Source organism: Gracilinanus agilis, chromosome 3 (genome assembly GCF_016433145.1).
Source record: "Gracilinanus agilis isolate LMUSP501 chromosome 3, AgileGrace, whole genome shotgun sequence".
NCBI classification, from domain to species: Eukaryota; Metazoa; Chordata; class Mammalia; order Didelphimorphia; family Didelphidae; genus Gracilinanus; species Gracilinanus agilis.
The window spans coordinates 24,562,081-24,581,762 of NC_058132.1; the positions used below are offsets into that span (position 1 = coordinate 24,562,081).

General features: G+C 53.6%; 2 protein-coding genes across 2 annotated transcripts in view; both read left to right on the forward strand.

Moving 5' to 3' along the window:
- The window catches only part of HIF3A (hypoxia inducible factor 3 subunit alpha), a 112,991-nt gene extending 110,484 nt beyond the window's left edge, over nucleotides 1-2,507 (forward strand). The window contains exons 9-10 of the mRNA XM_044668579.1: nucleotides 842-923; nucleotides 2,022-2,507. Coding sequence (XP_044524514.1) covers nucleotides 842-923; nucleotides 2,022-2,134 — 195 coding nt within the window. The 3' untranslated portion in view covers nucleotides 2,135-2,507. The remainder of the gene's footprint in view (nucleotides 1-841; nucleotides 924-2,021) is intronic.
- Nucleotides 2,508-7,969: 5,462 nt separating this feature from the next.
- The window catches only part of PPP5C (protein phosphatase 5 catalytic subunit), a 22,712-nt gene continuing 10,999 nt past the window's right edge, over nucleotides 7,970-19,682 (forward strand). Inside the window, exons 1-3 of the mRNA XM_044668580.1 lie at nucleotides 7,970-8,090; nucleotides 13,974-14,219; nucleotides 15,493-15,509. Coding sequence (XP_044524515.1) covers nucleotides 7,970-8,090; nucleotides 13,974-14,219; nucleotides 15,493-15,509 — 384 coding nt within the window. The remainder of the gene's footprint in view (nucleotides 8,091-13,973; nucleotides 14,220-15,492; nucleotides 15,510-19,682) is intronic.

Below are 19,682 nucleotides of genomic sequence, written 5' to 3' on the forward strand. Positions count from 1 at the left end.
GAAGAAATGACATCAAAGTGCAAACGGCCCTTCTGAGATGTTACAGTTTGACTCTTGGATGTGGCATCTCGGAGGTTCTCGGCGTTTCCCCACATGCTCTGTGGCCTCCTTTGGTGATATTTCTGGCATTTCTGCGCATTTTTTAATATTTCATCCGGGAAACAGAAGGGGCTCAGGACACAGAGAGCCGGGCCTGGAAAGGAAGGTCTTGGGTTCAAATCGGACCCCAGACAAACTTGCTAGCACACTGGGCAAGTCACTTGACCCAATTGCCTGGCCCTTTCCGTTCATCTGCCTTGGAACAGATATTTCGTATCAATTCTAAGCCGAGGTAAGAGTTTAAGAGAAGAAGAAACATTTATCAAGCCCGGATCTAGTCAGGGAACAGAAAGGAAAAGAGCCCCCGACTCTCAGAGAACTTCCATTCCATGGAAGGAGCCTCTTGTGCAGAGAAAAGCAAATACCAAGATATTCCCAGTTACCTGTTGGAGGGGAGATCAGGGCCACCTCCTTGGAGGAAGCGGTCCTGGAGAAGCTAAAGGTTCTAAGGAGCATTGATGAGGAGAGAGTGGGTACCCGCCCATGCAAAGGCTCAGAGGTGGGAGATGGGACGCCACGTACAAGGGACAGCTAAGTTGGCTTTTCTTTTCTATGTATGAACTCATTCGAGACTCCTCAGTCAGTCAACTAACGACAAACATTTGTGATGCGCCCACTGTGTATTCGGAGCTGAGCGAGAGGCAGAAACTGGGAGCAGAGAGGGACAGCCATCGGGGGAGGGAGGGACACAGGAGCCACAGAGACATCTTCCTGATTTTCTGCCTCTTCCCTTCCACACCAGAGCTTTCTCCTGAGTGGCGAGGCCACCCCTGGGACCCAACCGGACGCCGATAGCAGGCTCCTGGACCTTGAAGAGCCCATGGGTGAGTGAGGGAATTCTGGGCAGGAGGGAGGTCATTCCAGATGGATCAATGGATCTGTCTTCAGGGAGGACCAGACTCCTCTGGCTTGGCCCATAGGACAGAGCTGGGAGCCGTGAGTGGGGGGATTTGTGGAGAGACTAATTTGGGCTCAATGGAGGGAATGAGTTCCTCGTGATCAGAGGTATCCCACAGGGAAGGAGTTCCCTGTCCTTGGAGACCTCTTAGTGCTCTTGCAATAGAGAAATAAGATTTAAAACTGGAAAGGACTTTAGAGGCTATCCTTCCATATGAGGAAACTGAGGCAGACAGAAGTGAAATGACTTACCCAGGGTCACCCAGCTAGTTAGTGTCTGAGTCAGATTTGAACCCAGACCTCCTCCTAAATCCAGTGTGCCTCCCAGGAGGGGTGACCTCTAAGGCTCCTCCCAACTCTGGAATTCTGTGGCTGAGGTAGAACTGGTTTTGCCTCCCTGGCTCTTGGGACATAGTAAGCATTTCATAAAATTCTTATTGACCGGCTGACGGGGACAGTGTAAGAGCAGTCATCCCTATGGAGCGTCTACACCCCCCAGACGGAGCCCCCAGACTCCCCTATGACCCTGGGCATTGTCACGTCCTACATCCTAATGGAGGAGAAAACACGCACACAACCACGTTTGGACAAGACAGAGAGAGAGTAGAAGGGAGGGAGGGCAAACCCTGGCAGTCGGGGCACCAGAAAAGGCCCCCTGCACAGGGAACTGAGTCTGGTGGGAAGCCAGGGAAGCTGGGAGGCGGAGATGAGGGGAGAGAGCCTTCCGGGCAGGAGGGAGCTGGGGGGGGGCCTGATCCTAGAGCAGGAAGGAGGCCAGTGTCACTGCATGGGGAATGCCCGGAAAGGGAGGAAGGGGCTATGCTAGAGGGGCCCCTAAAAGCCAAACGGAGGATTTCCTACTTGATCATTGAGATCGTTGGGAGCCATTGACGTTTACTGAGGAGGGGAGTGACGTGGCTAGCCCTGGCCTCTCGAGAGACCGCTCCGGCGGCGAGCGGAGGATAGATGGAAATGGGAGAGTGTCCATCGGTTCACTGACTTTCCCCTTCCTGCCCACTCCACAGCCCTGGCTTCTTCTTCTCTGCTCTCTTTCTATGAAGATGAAGACGCCGCTCAGCCCAGGGCTCACTTCCAGTTGGAAGAGGCCTTGACTCAAGAGCTCACCCCAGGCACCTGAGCCCCCCCAGCCCCTGCGTCCTCGGCCCTCTCCCCCTTCTTCCCTTCCCCCACCCAGGACCTCAGCCACACTCCACGCCCGCAGCCTACGCACAGGATACGGGGGTCTGGGGCCGGGGGAGAGGGACGCGCATCCCGCTCCCGTCCCCAGCCCTTCCCAGACCGGCTCCTACCTCACTGTCCCCTCCCACCCTCGCCCTCTGAGACTCAGGGGATGTGGGCGGCGGGGGGAGAGCCAACGAAACCTCAGCTGGGATGGGGGGAGCCCCATCTCATTTCCACTGGGCCCCCCTCTTGGAAGGCAGGGCCCCTCCCTCTCCCTCCTCCTGCCCCCCTCTCAGGATTTCTTGGTGCTCATTTATTTACAAAGTTACCTCGCCCATATTTGTAGGGTTTGCCTTTCTAAACGGGGGTTCTCTGGGTGGGGGAGGGCGGGGGGGCGGGGGGGACCTTTTCTACAGCATGCTTTGTTTTTAACTATGGGGTACACATAACCACCTTATCCAGGGGAAGATCCCCTTTTGTGATAGATGACGTCTCTTGAAAATTGTTATAAACTAAAGGTACAGGAAGTGGGGGGGCCTGATGGGAATCTGGAGCTCTGAGGGGACCCTCTAAAGCAGACCCCCAGCCCCAGCCCCACCAGCCGTACACTTCGTCTCCTTAACCCCTTCCCTCTTCGGACCTCTCACCCCCTCAGCTGTTGCCCGTTCCAGACCTCGCCACTCGTCTGCCCTGCCTGATCGCTCTCGCCTTGTCCGTGCCTCAGTTTCCCCTTTTCCATGAGGCGAGGCGATTGGACTCGGCGGTCAGTCAGTAAGGCCCCTTGGGGGGGGGGCTGTGAGCAGGCCCCCCGCCGGCCGGACCTCCCCCCTTCATCTCACAGAATCGGCAGCTGTCGGACGCGGCGGGGTCGGGGGAGACGGGACTTTCGAGCTGGATTTTGTCCGATCCTCCAGACTCGGGGCGGAGAACTGGAATTCAGAACTCATCTGCTCCCTTTCCGGACGAGGGACGGGGCCTTGGAAGCTGCAGCTGCCCACGGTCTCACGGCCCTCCGTTTATAAAGAAGGAAGCCGAGAGGGGAAGGGATTGGCCACACAGTGAGTCACAGAGCCAGGACGGGACCCTCAGGGACCACCAGTTCATCTCTCATTTAACATCCGAGGAAACTGAGGCCCAGACAGGGAAGGAGACTTCTCCGAGACCACAGAAGGCCACGCTGTGGGGCGAGGGCAGGTCTTCCTTCCTTCTCCCGCCTTTGCCCCCTCCTGGTCCAGCCTCCCTGCCTCTCTCCACCTCTCTCCCCCCATGTCTGTCCTTGGTGGGCTTCCCCAGCCCCAGGCCAGGCGGGTCCTCTCCGGCCGAGGCCAGATTCCAGGCTGCCCCGCCACACGCACAGCTCCAGCCACGGGTCTCGGGGAATGTGGCTGGGGAGAGGGGTGACGGGCCCCCGGGATGCCTCTCCCCGTCCCTCGCCCCCGTTTCCACGACGGTGCTACCCTTCAGGCCCGGAGCTGGGGGCAGAAATGCTCCGGCCCCCCACGCACGCACACACGCACGCACACCGCCCGGGAACTTCCCACCGGCCCTTTCTGGAAGCTTCTCCCCCAGGCTTGGGGCAAGGAGTCCCGCCAGATGGTGCTATGGGGGCCGTGGGCCAAGGCCCGGGACCGTCTCCCAGGCCTCCCGGAGGTCCTGGGGGGCTGTGAAGGGGGGAGGGGGAGGACGTGCCTAGAACTACCCCCCCCCCCAATAAAGCCTGAAAGGCACCAGAATTCCCCTCGTGGCTTTGCATTCACTGACGCTGCGTGTGCCATGGAGCCCAGCCCTCTCATTTTACAGATGAGGAAACTGAGGCTCCGGGAAAGGAAGTGTAGTCCGAGGGGTGTGCCTGCCTGTCTGTCCTTTGTTTGTTCTCCTGTCTCCTCTCGTATTTGTGGGCTGGTATCCAGGCGCCCTCCTTCTTTTCATGTACTTGTTTTTGAACCCTTACTCTGGTGTTAGTATCAATTCTAAGGTAATAGAGGTCAAATGACTTGCCCAAGGTCACACAGCTAGGAAGTGCCACATTTGAACCCAAGACCTCCTGACTCCAGGCTTGGGGCTCTAGCCCACTCTATATGGGACTACCCTATCCCCCTTTATTTTTACAAAGAGGTAAACTGAGGCCCAGAGAGGGGGAGGGGTTTTGCCTAAGGCTATACAGTAAGTGGCAGAGCAGGACGGGGCGTTTATATGACAATCAGTTTTGCAAAGGGCTTTCGGGGTAATCTGTGTTACGCTTATCTTTGCCGGGGCTCTTTCTCCCTAATGCCGGGCGCAGAGGAGGTGTATAATAAATGCTCATCCATTGATTTTGTTATAATCCTAATCCCCCTCTTCCCAAGATGCTAGTGGATTATCCGTTGGTCAAGTATTTATTAAATGCTTACTATGGAGGGGCAGCTAGGTAGCACAGTGAAGAGAATGTCGAGCTTGAAGTTGGAAGGTCCTGGGTTCAAATGTGACCTCGGGTAGCTGTGTGACCCTGGATGAGTCACTTGACTCCCATTGCCCAGCCCTTCCCGCTCTTCTGCCTCGGAACCAATACCCAGTACTGATTCCTAGAGGAGAGGCAGGGTTTAGAAAAGCGACGGGAATGGATAGGAATCAAGCTATTGACAGAATAAACCAAAGAGAACTAACCGGGGAAGGGCACCAGGCTCAGAAGGGAGGGGGGCGCTAGCCCTGGGCATCAGAAAGACCCCGCGCCGGGGGGTAGCCCTGGAGAGAGGCCGGGGTTCAGGTGAGGACGGAGTTGGGGACAATGTCAAGTCTATGGGACTCAGGTTGGCTGAAAGGTTGGTGCCAGGCTGGGGGCTGCTTTACCCCTCGTTGTGTGGAGGGGAGGATGGATGACAGGCGTGGCTGCATGGAGAGGAGCGGACAGCGAGGCGCAGTGGGTAAAATACTGGACCTGCAGTTGGGAATTTAAGCCCTTTCAGTTGTGTCTGACTCCATGACCCCATACGGGGTTTTGTTGGCAAAGACACCGGAGCAGTTGGCCATTCTCCTTCTCCGGCTAATTTTACAGATGCAGGAACTGAGGCTAACGGGGTGAAGTGACTTGTCCAGGGTCACACAGCTGGTCAGTGTCTGAGAGAGACTGGAGAGAAGTCCAGCACTCTTCACTGTGCTAAGTCGCCCAAAGTCAGGAAAACCTGAGTTCATATCCTACCTCATACACTGACAACCTGTATGACCCTGGACGAGTCACTTCTCCTCCTCATCTGTAAAGGTCGGGATAATAATAGCACCCACGTTCTAGGGTTCTTGTGGGGATGAAATGAAATGATACTTGGAAAGTGCTTTGCCAGCTTTCAAGCGCTCTGTCAATGCTGGCTGTTTGGGCATCTGGGCGGATGGCTGAGAGGCGACCTGGGTCTGGGGTGCGGGAAATGGGACTGTCTCAGGCAGGACGTGGCAGCTTCAGCTGCCAAGCAGGCGCAGGTGCCCACTGGTGAAGGGGAGTTTATCGTGGCCGCTTTAGAGGTGGTGCCAGAGCAGTCAAGGTTGGCAGCTCCCCCGCGCTGCCTCTCTGGGCAGCTGCCCATCATTGTCTGCTCTTTGGCCCAGGGGATGGTGGGCCCACGGTGGAATCCTGGCAGGGGAGCTTCCTCCTCTCGTGGGCTGGGCTGAAAGGAGGGGGGCAGAGCCCAGGGGATCCCCGGCTCCAGCTCTCTTATGTCACGCCGTGTTCTGTGCCCGGGACTCACGCGTGTGTCCTTGGGTCAGTCCCTCCAGTGTGTGTCCCTTGAAAGGGAGCCAGAGGGGAAACATTGTGTCATCTGGGCCTGTATGTGTCTGTTGGCTCCTGGTTGGGTTGGTAGCGGTGAGGTTAGGGTTCCGAACCAGCCTTGGGCCCGTCTCCTCCCCCGCCAGTCCTCCCCCACTCCACGGAAGGCACCTCTCCCACCTCCCCTCCCCCAAGGGCACCCTCTGCTGGAGCAGCGGGAGGGACTGGAATGACTGGTCAAGGCCAAGCCCAGGAGCCCTAGGCTGGACTCTGGACTTCTGGAGGAGGAGGAGGAGGAGGAGGAGGAAGTGGGGGAGGGAAGGAGGAGGAGGAGGAGGAAGGCTGCTAAGCCCACGGTTTACTCAGCGGGGATGAGGATTGGGATTGGGGTGACTGGGGTGACAGAGAGGGAGGGAGGGAGCTTTTCACACACGCCCGCCCTTCTCTTCAGGCCTCCCCCCAAGGGTGGGAGGAATTGGGAGGGCAGAACAGGACAGGCTAAAGCCCTTCTCCTGGGCGTAAGTAGACCCTCCCTGGTCTGAGGAAGAAAGATTTGGCAGTGATGGGAGAGAGTCCTCCAGGCAGGGAGTCCGGCCCGAGCAAAGGCCGGGCAGGGGGGCCCATGCTCCATTTTTCACAAGGAAAATCCCCCTTGAATTCAATGGATTTGCGGGTATGATCCTGTTTGGAGTTTTCTTGGCAAAGATATTGGAGCGGTTTGCGATTCCCTCCTCCAGCTCGGTTTACAGATGAGGAATTGGGGCAGTCAGGGTTAAGTGACTCGTCCAGGGTCACCCAGTTAGTAAGTGTCTGAGGCTGGATTTGAACTCACAAAGGCCCCTCCGCAGCACCCTCTCGCTGCCTCACTCCGAGCTAGCCCCTTATTTCCTTTCCCACGGCTTCCCTTTCAAGTTTTGTTTTTACATTACGTTCATTTCCAAATATATCCTCCTCCTCCTCCTCCTCCTCCTCCATCCAACAACCCATCTCTTGCAACAAGGAGTTTTTTTAAAGTTCAAACAAAATGATTAATTAGGAATAAACACCAGCGAACGTGGTGCCTTCAGTCTGCAGGGAGAGCCAGCTCTCTCCTCGGTCCGTGGGGCGAGGTGGGCGCTATTAGTAGCTCCATTTCACGGATCAGACCCGCGAGGCCGTCTCTAACTAACTGAGGCAGGAATTCCAGGGATTTTTCTCCGCGGCTCGCCCAGCCCTCGGCGCTCTAGAAGTAGCCTCGGGAGGGGGCGGTGTACGCATTCAAAGTTCCACACCCCACGCGGGGAAGCGGAGTGGGGCCACCTGGGGAGTCTGGGAAGCCCTTAGGGCAGAGGCTGGACCCGGCCGCAAACAACCAGAAGACCAATTAGACGCCATTGCAAGAATTCACCGGGGCCGAGTCGGAAAGATGGAATAGCTTGGTGTGATGACCAGTCCAGCTTGGGGCATCTTGGGCACCTACTAGATGCCAGGTGCTGTGCCCTCGAGGCACGTATGGTCTCTCGGGCAAAAGAGGGTGTACCCACGGAAATAAATGGAAGGCAAGCAACTCCTCCAGGAAGCCCTCCGGGATTTCCCCCTAGCACTGAGGGCAGAGACCAGGATAGCAAGGTCCCAGTCTTGGTTCCCGTTCCCGAAACCAGCGTCATTGTGGGTTTCTGTGCAGTCTCCAGGAACGCCCGTCTTTCCCCGCCCCCGGCCTCGGTTTTCCGGGTCTGGGCAAGGGGTGCAGGGAAAGTGGGACGTTCCTGTAGACTCGAGGTTCTAGAAACCTCAGGGCGTCTCGATGGCCTGGGGGCCGCCTGGGGCCTTTCTAGCCGCCCGCGTCCTCCCGGTTCTCTATGGTTCGAGGCCGAAGCCCCTCCCCTTTCTCCCCCGTGGGAATGTGAGGCCTCCCGGGCCGGCAGCGCGCGTGCGCATGTAAGGTTGGGTGCGAGGCCGGCGCACTGGGCGAAGGGCAGGGAAGGAAGAGGGAGCTGAGGGGCAGGCGGGCGTTTTACGACAGTTGCCGGCGACCGTTGCCTGGGTTGTGGCGGTGGAGGGCTAGGCGTGCTTTGCGGCATGGCGATGGCGGAGGGTGAGCGGCCTGGCTGTGGGCCTCCCCCCCGGGAAGATCCGCCGGCTGACGGTGCCCTGAAGCGGGCCGAGGACCTCAAGACGCAGGCCAACGAGTACTTTAAAGGTGCCCCCCGGGGCCGGCGGGAGGGTGGCGGCGCCGGACCGGCGGGCGGTGCCATGGCAACGGGCGGGCGGGGGTAGAAGGGGGGCCTGGAGGGCGCTGCCAGATAGGGAGCCATGAGAGAGACCGGCGCTACCAGATAGGGAGCCACGGCGAGACTGGAGGGGAGACGGTCTCCAGATAAGGAGCCACGGGGAGGCTGTTACCTCATGAGGAAACAGGAGATTGTCTTCCCCAGATAGGAAGCCGTAGGGCAATACGAAGAAGGTTGCCACATAGTGAGCCACATGAGGACTCTGCTAACAGATAGTGAGCCATGGGGAAATGTGAGAAGGTTGCCACATAGTGAGCCACATGAAGACTTGAGGATCCTGCTGCCAGATAATGAGCTACATAAAGACTACTATTAGATAGGGAGCTATGAAATGAGGGAAGGTTGCCACGTCGTGGGCCATATGAAGACATGAGGACGCTGCTGCCAGATAGGGAACCATGGGGAAATATGGTTGTCATATAGTGAGCCATGAGACTACTTGCCAGATAGTGAGCCATGGGGAAAATTGTCCTATAGGAAGATAAAAAGGAACCTTTGCGAGATAGTGAACCATAGGGAAATGTAGAAAAGCTTGCCTTATAGAGAGATTGCTGCCAGATAATGAACCATGGGGAAATATGGAGAAGATTGCCACATAGTGAGGAGACTGCTACCACATTGGGAAACATGGGGAAATGGGGAGGTTGCCACATAGTGAGCCATATGAAGCCATGAAACTACTGGGGGGGGGGCGCGGAAGGGGGAGATTGTCCTATAGGAAGACAAGAAGGAACCTTTGCCAGATAGAGAGCCATAAAGAAGTGTAGAAAAAATTGCTATATAGAAAGATTGCCAGATAATGAATCATGGAGAAAAAGGAGACCTTTGCCAGATAGTGAACTATAGGGAAATGTAAATGTTGCCACATAGGGAGATATAAGGGGACCTTTGCCAGATAGTGAGCAGTGGGTACATGAAGAAGGCTGCCATATAGAGATCCAAGGAGACCTTTGCCAGATAGTGAGCTATAGGAAAATGTAGCCCACTGCCACATAGTGAACCATAGGGAAATATGAGGAGATCTCTGCCAGATAGGGAGCTATGGGGGAAATTGCTAGATAGGGGGCCAAAGAGGGAGACCTTTGTCAGATAGGGAGCTCTAAGGAAGACTACTGCCAGAAGGAGAAAAGTGCTGCCAGATAGAGAGCCATGGGGTGGAATTCTGCCAGAGAGGGAGGGAAGGAGCCATGAGGAGATACGGAGAAAGTGCTGCCAGATAGGGAGCTAGGAGGAAGAGTGAGGCCAGGTAGGAAACCTGGGAAGGACGAGGGGATTGCTGGGAGTTTCTGTGCTGCCAAATAGTGATCTGTCAGGCATGAAGACCAGAGACCTGAGGTAAATCCAGCAGGGGGGGAGATGGACAGGAAAGCCTGGACAAAGTGAGCCACAAGCATTTATTAAGCACTTACTGAGTGCAAAGCACCGGGTGCTAGAAAGAAGTTCTGTTGAATGAGGAGCCAGGGGACCCCTAGGGTGACCCCTAAAACTGGAACCAGTTCTGAGCCTGGACTAAGAGATCCTAAGGCCCTCTCTTTAGGCCAACCTTCTCATTTCTACAGATGTGGGCCCTGAGACTGGGGAGGAGAAATGACTTGCCCAAGGTCACACAGGGAGTTGAAGTTGGAGCTTCTGGCTCCAAACCCAGCCCTTCTTTTCTAGTGCCCTGAACTTGGGACCTTTAGGTTGTGGCCTTGGGCCTGTCCCTGTCTTTGGAGAAGTTACTGCCTTCCTTGGGCCTTATCTGCAGAATGAGAAAGCCTTCCCAGATGACATTTTTCACTTCTGTAGAAGCTGAAGGAGCTCCATGTAGCTTTTATGGTCAAGCTGGGGCAGGGGTTGCTCTGCAGCCTCATGGTGGCATGGTAATGGCCTGCCAGATTACGAGCCACAGGAAGGGAATGGAGGGCATCCTACCCCATCCATTTGTCAGAGATGAACACCGGGGTTCAGAGAGGGGCAGCACCCCATTGGAGCCTTCAGAAAGGGAACTAGCCAGAAAGAAGAATGGAAGGAGACTGGAAATGGGGCCAAGGGAAGGTGATCCAGAAAAGAGACAAGGGACAAGAAGAGACCAGAAGAACTCCGAAAACACCAGGATTTGGGAGAGACTGTCTTATCCAGGCTGTACTTTATAGGTAGGGAAACTGAGGCCCAGGGAGAAGGGATTTGCCTCAAGCCTCACAGTAGATAAAGGTAGAGCCAGGATAAGAACCCAAGTTTCTGGACTTTTTAAAGGACTTTGAGACAACTGTTCATGCTTGCCGGGGGGAGTGGGAAGGGGAGACAAGGAATACCCTTCTCTTGCCATCAGCAAACCCCATCTCCCACCCTGGTCAAACTCCAACAGGAAATAGCTGAGTTTGAGAAGGAAGGGGAGGTAACAGGAAATGGAACACGTGGGAAGGAGGTTATGCCCTCTGCCTCTTGCAGGAACACATTTGGGGGTATCCCTCTGGCTGCTGAGAGTCATAGCCTATCACTGCTAAGCAGGACAGTAGAGACATTGAGTTTAAGCCCCTCATTTTACAGATGGGGAAGCTGAAGGGGAGAGGAGTTGCCTAGGGTCATCCTTCTAGAACCTGACCTTTGCCCTTTTTGAGATCTCTACCACCACCCCACCCCCCTTTCTATTCCCTCCCTTTCCTTTATGGCCTTGATGCTGTCCCAAGTTTGACCTGGGAGTGTCCTTTGCCCTTGAATACTTGACCTCCTTGGCCTTGCCCTGATAACCCCTAGGCTAGAGATCTTTGCATTCACACCAGCTGTGGAATTCCCTTCTTCAAACCCTGCTCAGGATTCTTCTCCTCCAGGAAAGCCTCCCTGATTTCACCCAGCCAACCTGAAGGGCCTCAGAGTTCCCTAGGACACCTTGTCCAAATGCTCTTTTGTCCCTCTCACATTCATCCTTCTGCCATACTTCCTGGTACACGTGTTGTATCCCCTGTGAGAGAGAAGGGATGAGCCATTCATGTTTATCTCAAGCACTGGCGCCTCTGCCTGCTGCCTGGACAGCATCGTACTCGGAGCAGGGAGAGGGTCCCAGACCCTGAGAGAAGGCCTCATGGCGGAGGGGGACATGGTAGGAATGGGGCAGAGAGGTTGGGAGAATACTCCAGAGAGAGGGGACAACACCAAGCATAGGAGATGAGGCCAGAAAGATCAGCCTCTCTTGGGGGACAGGAGGGAGCACTGGGCCTGGAATCAGGAAGACTCCTCTTCCTGAGTTTCAATCATGACTCTGGGCAAGACATTCACCCTGTTTGCCTCAGTTTCCTCATCTGTCAAGTGAGCTAAAGGAAATGACCAAATCACTCCAGTATCTCTGCCAAGAAAATCCCGAATGTGACCACCAAGAGTCAGAGAAGACTCAACAACAGGCTATGGCCACATCCTAGGTTACAGTGGGCTGTTCTGGGAGCAGTCTGCAGAGGTGTAGAGGCCGGAAGGCCCTAGACCAGAAGGAGAGAGGAGGGAAGGCTGCCCCAGAGGTCTGGAGGGCCTGTGGGGCCTGAGGAGAGGGCAGGGCACAATCAGAGAGCAGGAGAGAAGCTGGGGTTATTCTCATTGGCAGCCGGACTAACTATGGCCACCTTTCCGAGGCTTTAAGGCCTCAATTCTCTAGAGGGATTATTGACTTCATTTTAGTGTCCTCCATTTAGGAGGGAAAACTGAGGCTCAGAGGTTAATTGATTTGCCCCAGGTGGCCTCCCAAGGCCAGTCTTATAGCCACTAACCGGCAGTGAGCTGGTTCAGCCCATGCCCATACCTCTGGAGCCCTCCAGCAAAGGGAAGGCCATCCACTTGGAGAGAGATCTAATTCTTTAAAAGTTGTTTCCTTATATTAGGCCAAGGCCTGCCTCTTGATGCCTTCTGCCCTTTGCTTCCAGGGCTGCTTGTAGGGCCAAGCAGGACAGGCCTCACCTCTCTTCCCTGGGACAGCCTTCACAGTGCTTGATGGAAAGTCCCTCTAAGCCCCCTGGGCCTTCCTCTTCTCCAGCCTAAACATCTGTAGCTCCTGTAGCCAGGCCTCAGATAGTCTCCACTTGAGACTTCTCACCATCAAGCTGGCCTTTTCTGGAGCCTCTCCTGTGTATCTCAGGGGGGGGGGGCGGTCAGGGGTCAGAATGAAACACCTTCCCCCAGATGTGGTGGTCAGACTTAGGCAGAGTCCAGTGGGCAGTGACCTCCTTATTCTAGGCTTCCCACAGGGCCTCGGCTTCTTGTGTACTCATCGAGCCTTTGGTCCACTGAAATCCCCAGCTCTTTTTCAGACAAGCTGCTCTCTGGCTTTGCCTCCCCCAGCTTGTACTTTTACGGTCATTCAGTCAGCTCACACCCCTGGAGCACCTGCTTCATCAATGCTGGCCAAAAGGCAGGCTGTAAGTAGGCCCTAGACCTTGTCCCCCTGGAGCATCTTGGGTCTCTCTGGATGAGAGGTGAGGATTGATCAGGTCAGTTAGTGCCCAGAGGCCTGGCCTAGGGAGTCAGTAATGGGAATAGCTGGCATCTCCTCCAGTGATTTAGACGGTTGTCACAGGGAGGGCAACAGGGGGCCTTAGCTGGCCCTTAACCTACTCCCCTCCATTTACCCACGAAGACACCGAGCCCCGGAAAGATGAAGGAAGGACTGAGGCCAAAGCTGCATCTCCCAAATGGCTGAGCCAGGGCCTCCCTCCCTCCCCACTCCCCCCCCCCCCCATCTGCATCTCCTGGTCCATAGGGCCGGGGTGGACCCCCAGACACAGCAAGGGCCCAACTAACGTGTGTGTGTGTGTGTGTGTGTGTGTGTGTGTGTGTGTACACGTGTGTGTGTACACGTGTGTGTGTGTGTGTGTACGCGCACGCGCGCTTACCAATGAACATGCACCTCTGTATATGTTTTCTACAGCTACTCAGCATTAAACACCTACCAGGGCAGAACACCATGGTCAGTGCTGAGGGAGAGGAAGTTCAGTTTGCCCTCACAGAGCGTACAGCCAGCAGACAGCAGTGCTGGCTGCCATTTATCCAATGCTTTAAAGCTTAAGAATTTGAAGGCTTTGGACAGCTAGGTGGCTCAGTGGATAGTGTGCCTGACCTGGAATCAAATACAGTCTCTAACACTTCCTAGCTGTGTGACCCTGGGCAAATCACATGACCCTGTTGGCCTCAGTTTCCTTATCTGTCAAATGAGCTGGAAAAGGAAATGGCAAACTTCTCCAGGGTCTTTGCCAGGAAAACTCCAGATGGGGTCAAAAGAGTCAGAAACAACTGAAACGACTGAACATCAGCTAGAAAGTATTTTCCTTACATTTTCCAAAAGGTCCCAGAGAGGAGGCCCTGCCAGAACCTGGGGAGATCAGGAACAGCTTCCTGGCCTTTGTATTGAGCTATAAGGATGAGTCGGAACTTAGTAGATGAAGAAGGGGAAGGGAGGACATTCCAGGCACAGAGACTATTGATTTAAGCATGGAAGGACCTTCAAGACCATCTAGTGCAACCCCTTCCTTTTACAGATGGAGACTGAAGCCAAAGAACAAGTAGAGGAGAGAGTCATGGGGGCCAGAGAGGGCGATCCATCTGTAGAGGGTCTTATTAGGAGGCCAGGATCCCAGGGTCCTAAATTTAAGGCTCAAGGAAAATGAGGATCCCACCTAGCTGACAGGACCTCCAGGATTGTTCAGTTGGGAAGGCCTTGAAGGCCTACGAAGGCTGTAGTTTGACCCTTCCTTGGTGCCCTGGAGTGATGGGGCTGGATGTCTCTCTGTAGGAGAAAGCTTCTGACCCCCATTGCCTTCCCCCATTTTTTGCAGGCAAGGACTATGAAAATGCAGTCAAGTTCTACACCCAGGCCATTGAGCTAAACCCCAACAATGCCATCTACTACGGCAACCGCAGCTTGGCCTACCTTCGGACAGAGTGCTATGGCTATGCCCTGGCAGACGCTACGCGGGCTGTGGAGCTGGACAAGAAATACATCAAGGGCTACTACCGACGGGCCACCAGCAATATGGCTTTGGGCAAGTTCAAGGCAGCACTTCGGGACTATGAGACGGTGAGCCTGGGGTGTATTCTCTGCTGCTGGCCTGTTCCCCCATGCCCTGCAAGGCTCAGGGTCCCCAGTGGGGCCACAGGGCGGGCTGGAGGGGGGAGACCTGATTCCTGCCCTTGGCTAAAGCTAAAGGCTGTGACTGGATGGCGGAGGCCTCAAATGTCAGGCTGAGGAGTATGAGCTGCATTCTATGGGCATCCTAGGATCGTGGAACTATAAGGGACCTTAAACATCCAGCCCACTCCTTTTAGAATGAGGAAATGGGAGTCCCCACAGGGAGTATGGAGAAAAGCTGGCATAGGAATCCATCGCTTTTATAATTTTTATTTTTAAAAATATTTTCTTTCCCTCCCCTCTCCCCTCCCCACTCCCAGAGCCCATAAACAATTCCACTGGGTTGTATGAATGCTATTACTTAATACCCATTTCCATATTGGAATCCATCACTTTAAATCCAGTTATCTTTCTCCTCCATCCAGGAAAGGCCCTTGAGGCCTGGGATGGTTGTGGCAAGCCCTGAGCAAGCCCCAGGGAGAGGCTTCTCACTTGCAGCATAGGAAGAAGCTGGGAATATGGGCCTGGGGATCTTGGAGGGGATGGCCAAAGGCCAGGGAGAAACCACCTGAAGGATTTGGAAATCTCTCAGGCTGAGGTTGGGGTAGGGCACACCCAAACGGTATCCCTGACTGAAAATACAAACAGATAAGAGGATTGAGAGAAACTCCCATCTGATGGACCCTGAAAAGGTCATTAAGAGGGCTTGGGAGCCTGTCACTGACCCATAAAGGGACATAAAAGTCATTGAGAGGGAATTTGGCTTCTTTCCAAGCCATGGTCAGAGACAGGAGTCCAGAACCTAGAGGAGGGCGGCTCACACACCAAAGAACTCAAGTTAGGGTTAGGGTTAGAAATGAATTTCTCAGAACAAGTTTTGTTGATGCCTTTTATTTTTACATCATAATCATTTCTTTTTTAAACCCTTACGCTCCATCTTAGAATCAATACTGTATATTGGTTCTAAGGCAGAAAAGTGGTAAGGGCTGGACAATGGGGGCTAAGTGACTTGCCCAGGGTCACACAGCTAGGAAGTGGCTGAGGCCAGATTTGAACCCAGGACTTCCTGTCTCTGGATCTGACTCTCAATCTACCGAGCCACCCAGCTGCCCCCCATAATGATTTCTAAACATAGTCCCACCCCCACCTCATTGAAACCTCCCTCTCTCCTGCCTTGTGGCAAAGAAAAACAGGCTCCCCCAGGGCAGCTGGGTAGCTCAGTGGAGTGAGAGTCAGGCCTAGAGACAGGAGGTCCTAGGTTCAAACCCGGCCTCAGCCACTTCCCAGCTGTGTGACCCTGGGCAAGTCACTTGACCCCCATTGCCCACTCTTGCCAATCTTCCACCTATGAGACAATACACCGAAGTACAAGGGTTAAAAAAAAAAAGGCTCCCCCACCCCACCCCTGCTCTCCACTTCTCACTTTGAGATCCCACCAGCATCACAGATGTCCCCATGACATTCCTTTGCATTCATAAACTGCCATTTGTTTATCTGCTCCCTGGTTAATGGTTCAGGTTCTAGGCCAGTACAGGAACACCGCTTTGAGTATTTGTTGAGCCTTTCCTTTTGTCTCTGACCCACTTGAAGTAGGTATCCAGGAGTGGGATCTCCAGGTAAAGGGTATAGACATTTACTTTTCCAGAGGAAGTCCAGGTTGTTTTCCTGATCCTTTGGACACCCACAGCTCCGCCAACACGCACCTATTTCTCCCTCTGTTATCTTTGTCCAGAGTTTTATTCTTGGGCTTCTTCTTCCCCAGGGTCCTGGTTTAGCTCACTTCTCATCCTTGCCGGTCTGTTCTCTTCCACTAGTCACATTTCTGTTCTTAACCAGTATCCAATCAAACGAAAAGACTGTTGTCTAATAGACTTGGGGGTCTGGCAATGGTCTGCTCTCTTGATTGATTCTTTCTTTTCTCTCTCTCTCTCTCTCTCTCTCTCTCCCATTCTTTTCTTTGAGATTCTGGGCCCTTAGGTCATCAGAATAACTTTGTTCTTATTTTTTCTAGTTGTATTAAGTTCTGTTCCCTTGGTAGTTTATTTAGTATTTATTTTGGTTTTATCATTATTCTTATCCCTTTGGCTTGGGGCAACAATGAACGTTGGATTTTCCTCCGATTTATTTTGTAAATTTGTGTAAAGAGTTGTTGTTTCTCTAAGACTTGAGCATATTGTAGTCAGTTCATTGCATTTCATGCATTTTGTAGCTCTTTTGATAGCATTTCTCCTCTGTTTCCTCCTGGTCTCTTAGTACTGTATAGAAATGCTAACCTGTTTTTGTGAAATTACTTTGTATCCTGATATTCGACTAGAGCTGTTAATTGTCTCCATTTCTTCACTGATTCCCTGGGGTTTTCTAAGTAAATCACTGTTGTCTGTACTGCTGATGTTTCCCATCTCTGTTGTCTATTGCCCAAGGCTCTCAGGTACCCTGGGCAGTGCAAGAAGGCTGGCATATGGAGCGCTGGGCTCCTCCAATCCTGAATGCCCCTTACCCCATATAGGAGGTAGAGCAGTTATAGGACATGGCTCATCTGGGGGGATCTCCTGTGAGGCACATCACCATTTCAGAGAAAGCTTGAGGCTCTGGGAAGAAGGAGGCTTTCTTGCCCAGGGTCACAGCATAAATTAGAGTCAGGACTTGAACCCAGGTCTCCCTGATCCTCGAGGCCAACGTGGTATATGCATCCATATACACACTATCTCTCAGTGCAGGTATTATTATGGCCATTTTACAGATGAGGACATTGAGAGATGGTAGGGATCTGAGCCCAAGTGTTCTATTCCCAGTCCCACATGCTTTAGCTGTGGACTTAGTCAGAAACAACTGCACTGCTGATTCCCTGTGGGACTTTGGGCAAGACCCTTCCCATCCCTGGGCCTCAGCTTCTTCATCTGTAAAATGAGACAGAGACTAGATCAGTGGATCTTAACCTGGAGAATGTGAAGTTGCTTTTTAAAACCATTTCAGTAACAAAATATCTGGTTTTAATAAATGAATTTCCATGTATTTTGGTATCCTTTGTAATCCTAAGTAGTTTGTGTTTTTAAAAACGTGATTCAGAGAAGGAGGGAGCCACAGTTGTCACCATGTGACTGCCAGCAGGGCCCAGGACCCAAATCAGGACCCGCAGACTAGTGGTCTCTGAGAGCCCCTTTCACTCAAGAGCTTAGGGAGCCACTTGCTGCTGCCGCTGCCCCATGCCAGGCCCATAGGGATAGAAGTGGGGAGGATGCCCACATCAGATGTGGTTGTGTTTCCTTGCCACCTCCAAGACAAGAGCCCCTTTTGAAGACGTCCCCACAGCAGCAGTTAGCACGGTTTTTATTGGTTGATCAGGAGCCTCGGTAATGACAAGAGTTGGTGGTCAGTAAGGATTGCCAGGCTCTCTGTCATGGCAGCATCTGCTGGCCTGGGGAGAGTGATAAGAGACGTAGACAAGCCTTCTTGCTCTTCAGGCTCCAGAAGGTCAGTTTGCAGCTTCATGGATCTGCACGTTGACTTTTGGACCCTCTTCCCTTTGGGGTCCTCAGCCCTCAGAGTGGGAACCTCTGTGCTTTCTGAGCTAGGCAGGATTTGAGCCTGGCCCGTACTGGGGAAAAGCCAGGCCTGGGAAGGGAAAGGAAGCATATTGGGGAGCCAGGGGTGGGATGAGCCCTGGGTCTGGACACTATAGGTCTCAAGGATGTTGCCTTTGGAAGTTGGGGAAGGGCCAGGACAGGAGAATTAGGCCCTGGACTGGGATTGGGGGCGGGAGGAGGGAGGAGGGAAGAGGAAGGGACTAGAATCAGACAAGTTCATGAGCCCCCATCAGGGAGGGCCCGTTTCCCATGCTTCTGGATCCCAACCTCTGGGTAACTGGGGCCCTGTGCCTTGTAAGCAGCCTGTAAATGTCAGTGGCAGACATGAGCCCTGGACCCGGACATAGCAGAACCAGCCTTAGTGAGTGACCTTGGACATAACCCCATTTTCCCCTCAGCACAAGGAAGGGGTTAGATGGGATAAGCATTGGCATCTCTTTCTGCTCTCCCAATCCAGAAACCCAAGAAGCTTTTACTCCCCCTGCCCACCCTGGTCCCCAGGGGTGTGTTGTAAAAATGGCGGTGCTGACCCGTGCTCCCTTGCAGGGAAGTCCTTGAGGGGTTTTCGGAGGATTTGGTGGGAAGAGGACAAAGGAGGCTTTCCTATTTCTCAGACATTTCTTTTTGGGTGCCCCGATAAGGACATGCACCCTGGTCCCTCCTTCCCATACCTGCTCTCAACATGAACTGTTTGGGGGAGCGAGAGGCCCTTTTTCTAAAACCTCTGCTACTCACAGATGGCTTCCCCACCTTCCTACTCCCCAACAGTTACCTGAACAGCCCATCAGAGCTTTGCCCTGCCATCATTTCTCTAATCTCTTCTAAGGGCTCTTTGGAGTTCTTTCTGGACTGTTTTTTTCAGAGGAGCGAAAGATCAAAACGTTCTCTGCTGGCTCAGAGCCCTGGAGTCAGGCAAATGAATCAGAGTTTCCAAGCTAGAAAAGGGAGTCCCTGGTATCCAGAGTTTGAGGAAAGAAAAGAATTTGTTTCCAGCCTCCATTTCCCTTTCATCTTCCTTCTGAGTCCTGTTGTCAGGCCATAGTTTGGGGAAGAACCTCAGCTCCCAGGTGGCATCTCTCTTCCTGCCCCTTCTCTACTCCTTTTCTTTTTTGGTGGACTCTAGTCTGGCTTCTCCATGGTCATCTTTTCCTGACTGAAGTGATCTTTTAAGTGTTATTTTTAAGACAGGTCTTGTCCTCTGGATTAGGGCTGGGAGCAGCCCAAAGTCTGGAACCCCCTCACTTCTCCAGTGGTTAGCAGCAGACCTGCTTCCTTTTCAGCCTGGCTGGGCCCACTCGGGGATCTGCCACTGAGAGGAAGCAGATCCCAAGGCCAGGGAGGGTCACTCCTCCTTTCCAAGACTGCCACTGACCCCCCAACCAGCTTTTAGCCATTTCTCCACAGTGGCAGGGGAAAATAACAAGTTTCCACCCGACACATGGATGGATGAGGAGCTTCCCAGGGAGCAGTTCCAGTCAGGGCCTCTGTGTGCTTAGGGTGGAGGAAATGGATTTTCCTGTCCATCTGTTCCAGCCCCAACTCCCTGGGCTTCTCCCTCCCAGCATCTGTTCTAGGACAGAATGAGCACCAAGAATCCTGGCACCTGGGTTCTAGGCCTGACTGCTGCTAATATACTATTTGGCCTGGGGCGAATTCCTTATGCTTGCTAGGGTGCTCTCTGTCTCTTCCCTCTCTGTTTCTGTCTTCTATCACTCCCTCTTTTTCTTCCTCTCTCTGTTTCCCCTTCCCTCCCTCTCTTTCTCTCTCTCTCCCTCTCTCTCTCTCTCCCTCTCTCTCACCCTCTCTCTCTCTCTTTCTCTCTCTCTCCCTTC